This window comes from Nyctereutes procyonoides, unplaced genomic scaffold (genome assembly GCF_905146905.1).
Source record: "Nyctereutes procyonoides isolate TBG_1078 unplaced genomic scaffold, NYPRO_anot_genome, whole genome shotgun sequence".
NCBI classification, from domain to species: Eukaryota; Metazoa; Chordata; class Mammalia; order Carnivora; family Canidae; genus Nyctereutes; species Nyctereutes procyonoides.
The window spans coordinates 68,107,048-68,119,186 of record NW_026575140.1 but is presented as its reverse complement, the minus strand read 5'-3'; the positions used below and the strand labels follow the sequence as shown (position 1 = coordinate 68,119,186).

The following is a 12,139-nucleotide window of genomic DNA, read 5'->3' as shown; positions in this document are numbered from 1 at the left end:
GAAAAAACTGCAGACACAGAGTTACATATGCAAATGTTATTCACCCAAATTATTTACCATAAGTGAAAACTGGAAATGTTCAATAATATGAAAACTGTTCAATAAGACAGAATTCATCTACGAGGTAGAACACTATGCAGCTATTAAAAAGTTTATAAAGTTGTATGTAATACAACTGCTTTATACAGCATGTAAAATATGCTATAAAGTGGAAAAAAGGATGCAATTTATATAAGCGTACGTGGTATGTGATCTCATCTATGGAAAAAAATATTTTTTAAAAAAAGACTAGAGGGAAATATGCCATGAGAATGATTTACTCTGATTGGTGGAGGAATTGCACATGTACTTTTTGTGCACTGTATATTCTTCTTTATGTTTTCTACAGTAAGACTATTTCTTTAATAGAAAACAAAAGCAACTCAAGGGCACAAATGACTTTTTTGGAATTTTATTTGACAAATCCAACAAAAAACTAGCCATACAATTAGAAGGAAAAAATTCTTTGCTAGCGCTGTTTTAATAAAACACTACTCAAGGACACTCACAGCATAGCAAAATAGCAACCACTATTGCCTAAAATAGTTTAACAGTCTAAATGCTATTATTCTTTTCCCATTATGCTAATTTTATAAAATTAGCTACTCTAATTCATAAACCAGAAACCAACACTACAAAGCTTTTCTGAAGTATTATATTAGGAAGCTGGATTCTTCCACCACCTGCCTTCCCTTTTGTGTGCAAAATTTACATAGAGATCCAACATGAGAATACAGCTTCAGATGATGATGTAATTATACTTCTTAAACAATCAACGTTAAGCTATTTGATAGATTAGACCAAAATGAAGATCTCTTTTTGTGTACTGATTTTTCTTTTCCTAAAAGGCAAACAGTCTTGGATCTCCCAAGCTCTGTAGAAAATACATCATTCTTCAGGGATTCGGAAGAAGAGACAGAGAGAGCCAAGTAAAAATAACAAGGTCCAATTGTTTACCACACAGACATTTATACTAAGCCCTAAAATTTGCGTTGGGTTCAAACATGGGGGGAAAAACCCCTCTAAGTTTCAAAACACAAACTTATATTGATCTTAAACCATACTATAGTATATTGAAGAAATTTCTATAAAAAGTATAATCATGATATTTGGCTGATATTGCTCTTTATGCCACTTGAATTGTTTTCACTCTAATTACTGTAGTACGTTCAGCAATGAGAACCTAAAATAATGGTAAATAAAACTTTAAGGTTTCCACCATTAACCATCTTAATTATATAGTATTTGAGGCAGTTGTATTTATTGAAGACAGAAATATTTATCCAGTCAATGAGTGAAGATAACACTGCTTTAAAAATCCACATTAATAGTGTAAGAAACAAATGTATCGGTGCCATTGCTAAACAATTCTTAATGCAAATCACCACAAAAGTTTACAGGGCAACTCTGCAAAACTTGAGATCTACGAGAACTTTTCTCTTCATTAATTTCCCTATTTCCCTCATTCCCTCTCTTTAAAATTTAAACTTTAAAATTTCCATTCACAACCAAATTACCAGAAACATTCACCCATCTCAAATTCACATTATTTCTTTCACATGTTTTCTTTTGAAAAGCAAAGGGAGACAGGTTCTATGGACTAGAAATTTAGCTTTTCAAGTAAATAATTTTTCACATATATCTTTCACGATCTGACCGGTGCCTTCAATATTACAAATGCATTGATCTCAGGCTCTGATAGCCAAACCACGGCACTACTCCGCAGCGCCCCCTAGCTCCACCAGATATATCAGTTTAAAAGGGACTGGGTTTGAACTGTCAACCTCAAGAGAAAGTGTCACTCATTTCCAGCTCCACCTAAACAGCTTTAAATAGATAACTTATTATCTATATTTGACCTAATAAGGAACAGCCGAGTTAATTAAATCTCGCGACCAATACAGATAAAAGCCGATGAGGAAAAAAAATTATGAACTAATGGGTTTGGAATTCACCCACATAAAAATGTTCCAAAGTTCTGTAGCTTTCTTTAGTGCACAATTTGCTTGATTTTTAGAATCATTAAGCAAGGACTCCTAAAAATACACATTAAAAATGCCTTCTTTTGGGATCCCTGGGTGGCGCAGCGGTTTGGCGCCTGCCTTTGGCCCAGGGCGCGATCCCGGAGACCCGGGATCGAATCCCACGTCGGGCTCCCGGTGCATGGAGCCTGCTTCTCCCTCTGCCTGTGTCTCTGCCTCTCTCTCTCTCTCTCTCTCTCTCTCTCTCACTATCATAAATAAATAAAAAAATTTTAAAAAATGCCTTCTTTTAATGTAATTTATGGGGAAATAGCATGGCATTAGGCCATGGTTCTTTAGAGAAATGGAATCAATTCCTTCATTTTTAGAAATGCTGGGATCAAGATTCAGTAATCTCACTACAGTCACATTATTTATCATCACGAACTTAGTATAATTAGTAAGAATGGTAAAATTCGCGAGAGAAAATTTGTGACCTTGGTCCTGATGCTATATAAAAGAAGTCGGATTTGAAATACCTCACCATGGGGGGGGGGCAAAAAGTGAAGATGACACAGTGACCTACGCCCCTGCTTTTTGGAAATGGATTCCTTCACATTAAGCACAACTTTCAAGAACCACAGCAACAAAAATCACTGAAGTTTTCAAATGTCCTTCACCTCCCACAGCCATTCTGAAAATCCATTTCGTAGGTTAGTGCATATTCAAACTGTAGCACATTCGCACGAATAAGGGGAAAAACTGAGTAGGATGAAAACTGGGGGAAAGGGAAAAGAGAGAGAGAGAGAGAGAGAGAGAGAGAGAGAGAGAAACAACAACCCGAAAAGGGACGAAACTCCAGAACAACTACAATAAGGCAGGGTAGAGTACATCAAAAACACAAGGTTTTATTCTAAAGAATGGTTTTGTTTCTACAGTTTTCCCGAAGTATTTAATTTGCACGTCTTAAAATAGAGACCCTGAGGAGAGCAGCTTGAGGCAGTGAAAGGAAGGGGGGCGGGTTAGGTAAGAAGGGAGCCTGGGGAGGAAATCTGTACGGTGCATCAGAATGTGCCGCGGAGTGGGGGCTGCCGGATTCAGCGCCAGGAAGCGGCTTGAGGGCTTTAGGAGTAGAGACGCAGGATCGAGGTGGCTTAGGGAACGCGTGTGCGCGGCCAGGACGCACACCTGGCAGGGGCGACCCGGGCGGAGCGAGACGGAGCCGCCCGCCGTGCCAACGCAGAGCTGACCATCTTAACCCGTTCTATTGTCTGGAGTATTAGATGGAAATGCCTCAGGCGCGGGATCAAGCCAGCCTGACACCCACTCCGAGACGCTGTCGGGCAAAAGGAAGGAGAGGAGATGGACAATGGCCGTCCGGGCATTCCCGGCCACCGGGGCCCCTTCCCCGCGGGGCCCGGGAGAGGCGCCGCGCTCACGGGGGCGCCGCAGTGCCCCGTCCCGGGAGCCCGGGAGCCCGGGAGCCCGGGCGCAGCCGGCCCCTCGCCGCGCGGCCCCGGGAGCACCCGCGCCCGCACTCCCCTCCCACCCCACCCCCCGCCGACAGCAGGGAAGACGCGGAACTTGGGCTCGGGAGCGGAGGCCACAGACCGGGTCACGGCCCGGGTGGGAGGCTCGGGGAGAAATTCCGTGCGGCCACCGCGGGCGGCGCAGACAAGGCGAAGCCCCGGCCGGCCGGGTTCCCAACCGGACGACCCGGGTGCGGGTGCGGGCGCGCGGGCCCCGCGCCTCCCAGGCCCCCCGCCGCCGCCAGAGCCCCGGCCGCCCGCCCGCACCCGCCCGCTGCAGCCGGCCCGGCCCTCTCCCCCGGACGCCCGCCTCGGACGCTCCCGCCGAGCCCCGGGCCGCACCTCCGTCTTGGTGATCCGGTGCCGCCCCAGCTTCACCACAGCGAAGTTACCCTTGCCCAGCGTGCCCTCGATGTCGTAGAACCCCACCCGGACCGGCCCGCGCTGCAAGTGCTTCGGGCCATCCGCCATGACCATGCTGGGCCCCGCTGCTAGACACGGCGGACTGGAGCGCGGGCGGGCGGGCTGGCGGGCCGGCGGCGCGGCTGGGCTCCGGCGACGCCGCTCCGCTCGCTCCCTCGCTCCCTCGCTCGCTCGCTCGCTCCCTCCCGCTCGGCTGGGCCCAGCCAGGCGCGCGCCGCCGCTGACGTGCGCCGACGTCAGGGGGCCGGGGCCGGGAGGCGGGGGCGGGCCCGGGCCGCGATTGGTCGCCATGGCGACCGGAGCCCCGCAGACGTCGGCGGCCGGGAGGGCGGGCGCGAGGGGAGACGGGCGGGGCCTGGACGGCGCGTTCCTTCCGGACTCGGGCGCCCGGGCCTCGCCGCCGCCTCGCGGCTGCCAGGGGCGGGGCGGCCGCCCAGCCGAAGGGCAAGAGCGGGCCCTGGTGGGCGGAACGGAGGGGTGCAGCGGCCCGGGCCGGGTCGGCGGTCTTCCTCCCCCCGCCCCGGCCCTCTCCGCCCGCCTGGGGGCCTTCCCGCCAAAGCCTCTCACCTGTGCCTGCCCAGCGCCCGCAGCTGCGGCGGCGGCGGAGAACCGCCTGAGGCGGCGCGTTGCTCGCGGGCTCCTGTCTTCGGATCCACTGAGATCCTGCTTCTGTACAAGTCCCTCCGCACGTTGATGTCTGAGGAATCGTTCTGACAGCAGCACGGTCGCTCACGGACGTCCTCACGGAATGGCAGCGTTTGAAGACACACACATCTCCCGAGCCAGGGACGTCAGAGCCTCAGCTCCTCCTAAAATGTATGCGAATTTTTGCTTCTTTTGAGACGGTCTCTGGGGAGATGGGAGTGTAGCTTTTGCCAGATGCACAGACGTGTCGGTGACCCTGCAAAGGCACCTAATCCAGTTTCTTTTCAGGTGATAGATCAAACCCCAAGGAATGAAGGCCATCGCCAGGGGCGTGCAGGTGACGGTGGAGCTAGGATTGCAGATCACCACACACCAGTCTTCCACGCAGTGGCCCAAGGAAGCAGGAACACAGTGATTCTCATATTTTGAAATAGACTACACATGCCTTCAGATCTTGCTTCCTAAATGCCAAGCTCTGCTGAAAGGAACCAGACTTGAGAAATGGATGATTTGAGGGCAGAAAGAGGGAAAGTATGAAATATCCACGAAGCTCTTGTGCCAGAAGACAAGATTTTCAGAGTAATGGAGCACATGTCAAAAGGAAACGAGAGCCAGCTTAAAAGCTACCCCCCCCCCCCCACTTACCAAAACCGGGACAATTTGAGCATCACCAGTGAGTAAGGATCAAAATGGGTTTATAACACAATGAATTTCCAAAAAGAATACACAAGGGCATATTCATTCTTAAAACGTTAAATATAAAGGCAGGAGGGGAGAAATAATTCTTGACAACTATTACACTGGAGGAAATGATGAAATTAGGAAGTCACCATTTTGCAACCATTGTGGTAATAATTGATTCTGATATGGAATAGTCAATAGATTTTAAAATCCTAAAATAGTTATTAAAATCACTGGGACAAGATATTTACATACTCCCAAAGTATCCTCAGATTTCTTATTCATGACAAAGTAGTAACAGTTGAGAAATCGGACAGGCACCACCCTAACCAAATAATCATGTAGCCAGTTATGGGAAAAAATAACATGATGTGCCCTTATGATGTGAGATACTGAGAAGGATACAAGATCCCGTATATATTCTGAATCCATATTCTGAATCTAATCACAATCAGAAAGATTCAGATTGAGAAATGTTCTACTCATCCACTGGCCTATACTCTTAAAAGAAAGGTCATTGTCATGAATGACAAAGAAAAGGCTGAAATCTCTTATAGATTTAAGGGATTAAAGAGACTGTCACTAAAGGCAACATGTAATCCCGAATTCGGAGAAAAGTGCTATGAAGGAATGTTTTCAGGACAATTGTTGAAATTTTAATATAGGTTCTATATTAGATAATAGTTTTATTTAAGTGTTAAGCTTCTTGAATTTTGTAATTATTATGAAAAAGTGTACCCTTATTAAGAGACACACTGAAATATTTAGGGATAAAAGCTTTTGATATAGGTAACTTACTCTCAAATGGTTTAGCAAAGATAGATAATGTGGCAAAATGTTACACTGGTAAATCTAGATAGAGTATATGGTAGATATTGCATTGATCTTGCAACCTCTGTTTTAATTTTTTAAATGAAAATGTATGTGTATATGTATTCATTAATTTAATATTCTTTGTGTAAAATCAGCTGGTTCTTGGGCTGCCCACCTGCTCACTGTGCTTGTCTTGCACTCTCCCCAAGCAATATCTTATTCTGCTGTGAATTACATTGTTTGCAAAAGTGAAGAGGGTGAGATTTCTGGATTGAGGAGAGTAGGATGAGGGTTTGTCAAACTAGACCAGGAGCCCACATATATATACCTGAACACAAAGAGTTTTCATATACATTTTGCCAGTTAGATGAATGTGTTTAAGTGCTCTGAGAGTGGAAATTTGGGAATTTGATGAAAAGCTACTTACTCAAGAACCAGAAAATGCTGTTGGAGAGGATGTGGAGAAAGGGGAACCCTGTTGCACTTTTGGTGGGAATGTCAACTGATACAGCCACTCTGGAAAACTGTGTGGAGGTTTCTCAAAGAGTTAAAAATAGGGCTACCCTACGACCCAGCAATTGCACTACTGGGTATTTACCCCAAAGATACAGATGCAGTGAAATGGCAGGACCTGCACCCCAAATGTTTATAGCAGCAATGTCCACAATAGCCAAACTGTGGAAGGAGCCTCGGTGTCCATCGAAAGATGAATGGATAAAGAAGATGTGTTCTATATATACAATGGAATATTACTCAGGCATTAGAAACAACAAATACTCACCATTTGCTTCAATGTGGATGGAACTGGAGGGTATTATGCTGAGTGAGGTAAGTCAATCAGAGAAGGACAAACATTATATGGTTTCACTCATATGGGGAATATAAGAAATAATGAAAGGGATTATAAGGGAAAATGAGTGAGAAAAATTAGAGAGGGTGACAAAACATGAGAGACTCCTAACTCTGGAAAATGAACAAGGAGTAGTGGAAGGGAAGGCAGGTTGGGGGATGGGGTGACTGGCACTGAGGGGGGGGGCACTTGACGGGATTAGCACTGGGTGTCATACTATATGTTGGCAAATTGAACTTCAATTAAAAAATATATTTAAAAAAACAAGAAAATGCAAATAAAGACCCAACTAAAGCTAACACCTCCTCCTTTAAAGTACATCTTTCAAACAGAAGTCAGACTCTTTTTTATCTGATTATTTTAATCAGATAACCAGGCCAACTACCTCCTTGCACAGTTTGGGAATAAGACTTGATTTGGAGCTGGAAAGAGGAGAAAGAGATGGCAGGGAGTACCAACAGGTTTTTGGCAAACCAGAGATCAGTATGAGGATGCTGAGTGTCTGGAGGTCAGAGAAAGAGAAGCCAGAGATAGAGGAGAAGTAAGTAGGAGGGGTTGTGCCAAAAATAAGCCTTGCCCCTTTGGAAATGCAGCAGGTGCACCACTGAAAATTACTAGTAGGCTGTAAATAGTCCACATACATTTCTCCAGGGTTCTAAGTATTGCAAGCTTGGACTCTGTGATTCAGCTCTGTTTCCTCAGTCCAAGAGATTTACTTTTCCCTCTGCAATTTTAATCTTGTGTGTCTCTTCTCCTCTCCTTTCCTCCCCCACCCCCCACCAAACACATACCACCACCACACATCAGGCGAAAGAATATAAAAGGAAGAAAGAGAAGGTAAGAGAGGCTTCATTTAATTCCCATCTTCTTCATCTCTAGTTTTAGTATCAATGAGGTAGAGTACTCTGGATACCAGATTTCCTATTTCTTTGACCTTTAATATGCAATATGCCCAGCTAATGTGAGTTCACTATATTTGCCATTCGGTTGATTAAAAAATGATAACATGTCAAAAGCCAAAAGGGTATACATATATAAGGAATTAATGTTGGTGAGAAGCTGAGATAAGAATTCTATAACATACTGAACTTAGAAAAAAAATGTAGAATGAGGAGAAGAGTTAGCAAAGAGTTAATGAAAGAGTGATTTGAAATATGAGGGGGAAGATCCTTCATGGTTCACATAGTGCTGTACATATTTTGCTGAAGCTGATAGTCCATGAACTTGAAAAAAAGACAAGTACCATGTTTCCTTGATCATGAACAACATCTGCATTTTTTACTGTATTATCCTTTTAGGACTGAATAAAAGTCAACCTACCAGTAGGCTCAGGACTGAATTTAGATTTAGTTCAAAACAGAAAACTGGTGGAATCTTTATTGCAGGACCTTGCTTAGAAAAAAGAGATTAAAAAGCTAAAATGAATATTTTGCTTTTTATATTACACAAGACAGAAAGTACATCAGAAAATCCAAATCACTGACCTGTGCCAATTACAAGAGCTTTTCATGGGTATAAAATAGAAGTATTCCCAAAATATGCATCAATCTGTCAGGTTAATGAAAATGTGAGTGCCACTATATTTAAGATACTATTATGGAAATAAAACTAGAGGATTGACATTATTTAAGCAAAACTTTCTTTGGCTCCTTTAAAGGATGGATAACCATGCCCCAGGTTTCAATGTTTCAAGTGTAGTTTTAGCTGCAATGGATCTTCTCTAGTGAAGAACATGTGAGTCTCTCTAAACTTTGAAATTAATTTCAAAATTTTTGTATCTTCTCCCAGATGACAGATTTTCTTAGGATCCTAAATTTGAAAGGGATCTCAGAGAGTATCATAGGAGTCCATCTTCCCATCTGATACAGAAATCTCTAGACACTTGACAGATGGCATCAAGCCGTGGTTTCCTGCTTCATGCTTCATGCTTCATTACACGTCTCACATGTAATCTATGTGAAACAGTTCATTTCAGTAAAAAATACACACTCATATTGAATTCAAAGCTGCTTCTTTCAGACTTCTGTCCAGTTTTAGTTCTTTTTCTCTGGTGCAAGACATTATAAACAGACACATACCTATTGTAATTTTTTTTCTATTGTCAAGGCAAAACATTCTCAACTTCACAGTCTAGCTAATTATGTTTCTAGCTCTCTCCCCTTTCTTTTTGTGCTTCTGTGGACTCTGGTTTTTCAATGTCTCTTCAAATATTGTTCCCCAAACTGAACATAGTAGCCCAGGTGTAGTCTAAGCAATGCAGAACACTGGCCCATCTGTCCTTTGATCTAGACCTCTACTCATACTCTGTCAGCCAAAGATTGTGTTGGTTTTCTTTTTGGCAGCTACAGCCCAGGGTTAAGATTAAGGCCAACTAAAATTTCTGGGTCTTTAGAAATAACAATTATTATTACCATTTTCCTGGGCAATTTATTTTTTATAAATATAAATGGAAATTCTGATAGTTAAAATGTCATCTTACTGATTTTGCTCATTGTTTGAGGTAATAGAACCATTTTGATTCTTTACTCTGCCATGTATCATATTACCTAATCTTTGTTCTTGGAGCCATAGGCTAGTTCTATCAGCATGCCTTCTATATCTTTATTGTACCAGAACAGTGATATAAAGAATAATTACCACAGTGTATGGCTTATGACGGGTAGGGTTAACTGGTAAACAGGGCAAATCCTGGGCCAGAGTTTTAGAGCTTGTCACTTGATGTCTTCCAGTTTGATGTCCAACAATTTATTGGTCAACAGCCATTGGATTTGGGTTTTCATACAACCATGAGTTCCAGGAAGATTTTTTTTTTAAGATTTATTTATTTATTTTAGAGACAAGAGATAATGCCAGCAGGGGGAGGGGAAAGAATCTCAGGCAGACTTCAACTGAGTGTGGAGACTGACACAGGGCTCAATTCCACAACCTTGAGATCATGACCTGAGCTGAAATCAAGAGTTGGACACTCAACTGCCTGAGCCACCTAGGTGCCCCCAGGAAGATTCTATGTCTGTACTATTGGGATAAGATTCTTGTTTTGCTTTGTTTTGTTTTGTTAAATAATTAGATTTTGTTTGTTTTTTAAAGATTTTATTCATTTGTTTGAGAGAGAGATAGCAACAGAGCACGGGCAGAGAGGAGAGAGAGAAGCCAGCTCCCATGGAGCAGGACCCTGGGATCATGACCTGAGTCAAAGGCAGACACCCAACCAACTGAGCCACCCTGGCACCACTGGGATAAGATTCTAAAGAGGGTCCTCGGTATTCTAATATCAACATTTCAAAGTACAAGCTACTCAATTCTCAGTTCCTTTCCATTTAGCTCATTATTTCCTATTATTGGAGTATTTTACTAATCTCCCCTAATCTCAATAGGGTGTTTGTGAACTTCTTTGAGATAAGAATCATATCTTAGTCATTTTTGAAATTCTTGAACTTTTAAGCAGAACTCCACAAATGCAGTTTACTTTGACATTTATTGCATTCATGTGCTAGGCACCATAGATGACACGGAGGATGCAAACGTGAAAAAGCTAGTCTGTGCTCTTGGGGATCTTATGCTTTTGAGTGGGAGCTCTAAAATCTGAGTTCTTGAATGTGAATCGTGGATCTACTACTTCTTAGCTGGTGACCTTGGGAAAATTGCATAGCCTTTCTCTGCTTTAGTTTGTTATCTGTTAAATAGTGCTAAGAGCAGAGCCTACTTCAGAAGATTATTGTGAGGAGGGTAGACACATAAACAAATACTTATAATTTAATGTGGTGAGAGCCAAGAGAAGAGGTTTGCACAGGGAGCTTAAAGGAGAAGCATTTAGCTTAATTTAAGGGTTTGCAGGAAGGCTTCCAAAAGATGAAACTTGAATTGTGAAGGTGTAGTAAGACTTGCCCAGGTGGGAAAAGCTTGGATGAGCATCTGAAGAAGAAGCATCATGAGCGATGGTCCTGAAGGTATGAGGAGGCATGATGTGTTCAGATAACTGCCATCAATTATGGACTTTGAGACTCAGTGATGAAAGAGTTCACAGACAAAATGGAAAGATAGGAGACCCAGTCATGGAGGTCTCTCTCTTCTCCTTTTAGCCAGACTGCTGCTCTTCAACCCCTTCAAAGAAATTCTGAAGCTGAAACTGGTAGGAAGCTGCTGGAGCAATGGATTCCAACTGTGGCAGTGATGAAATATAAGGGATGAGGAAGACAGAGATATTGAAGATTGCTACCAGGCTTTTGACAGGAGTAACAGGTGCAACCAATTACTGAGAGCTTACCATGTACCATTTACTCTGCTGGACACTAAACATACAAAAGTGGATGAAAATCTGAACCCAGTCCTCAACATACAATTTATTTCATTCAGACACTTAGTCCTTATTTCTCTAATATATATGAAGATATTGTGAAGACAAATAATTTGCCAATATCAACATATATTATGACTGGGTGCTGGCACAGAGTGAGTTGTGCTAGGAGCTATGTGTTCTCATTGCTGTTTATAAGCTCTGAATACATAATTTTGGAGCTCAGTGGAGAGAACTAGGTAGAAAATTTAGAGATTGATTATACTGTTAGGTGAAGTCAAGGATGCAGAGGGTATCATGCAATGGGAATACCAAGCATTGAGGAGAAGACATTGCAGCCACCTGTTACTCACAGCTCAGGGGATACACCCACAGATTCATGAGGGGCCTGGTTTTGAGTTTTCACCATTATGAGTCATCTCTTAAGGGAATAAACATTACAAGTAAGTAAAGAGTCATTCTTTTCTCATCTGAAGTCTTAGAAAATATGTTATATTGTAAAAAATGGAACCTTATTAGCTAATTTACCAGTAGACTTGTTATTTCTGGTTTTGTAGGTGTATTTTGGGAGCCACAACTGTGTACACTTGTTTTTTAATATAATTATCCAATTTTGGTGACTATTAATTTTGACCTAATTTTACCAGATTCATTTAGATGGTTTAAATGTTTGAACTTAAATTTCTTGTTTGTAACTACAAAAATTATTTTTAAATTTACATATATTTTTAGTCACCAAGACTGGGGATTAAAATTTATTTGCTTAGTTCACTAGTCTAAAGATAAAAATACAGAGGCACCTGGGTGACTCAGTCAGTTAAGCATCTGTCTTCGGTTCAGGTCATGATCCCAGAGTCCTGGGATCTGGTCCTGCTTTAGGATCTCTGCTTAGTGGGGAGTCTGC

At 42.9% G+C, this 12,139-nt stretch overlaps 1 protein-coding gene and 1 long non-coding RNA gene across 2 annotated transcripts in view; one reads left to right on the top strand and one right to left on the bottom strand.

Annotated features, from left to right (window-relative positions):
- Positions 1 to 4,107, bottom strand: part of SIK2 (salt inducible kinase 2) — a 130,850-nt gene extending 126,743 nt beyond the window's left edge. Inside the window, exon 1 of the mRNA XM_055306223.1 lies at positions 3,872 to 4,107. Coding sequence (XP_055162198.1) covers positions 3,872 to 4,006 — 135 coding nt within the window. The 5' untranslated portion in view covers positions 4,007 to 4,107. The remainder of the gene's footprint in view (positions 1 to 3,871) is intronic.
- A 296-nt stretch (positions 4,108 to 4,403) lies between these two features.
- On the top strand, positions 4,404 to 11,811 carry LOC129497837 (uncharacterized). The gene is made up of 3 exons (XR_008661997.1): positions 4,404 to 4,768; positions 4,886 to 6,919; positions 11,021 to 11,811. It is a non-coding gene; the product is annotated as an uncharacterized LOC129497837 (long non-coding RNA).
- Positions 11,812 to 12,139: the final 328 nt, after the last annotated feature.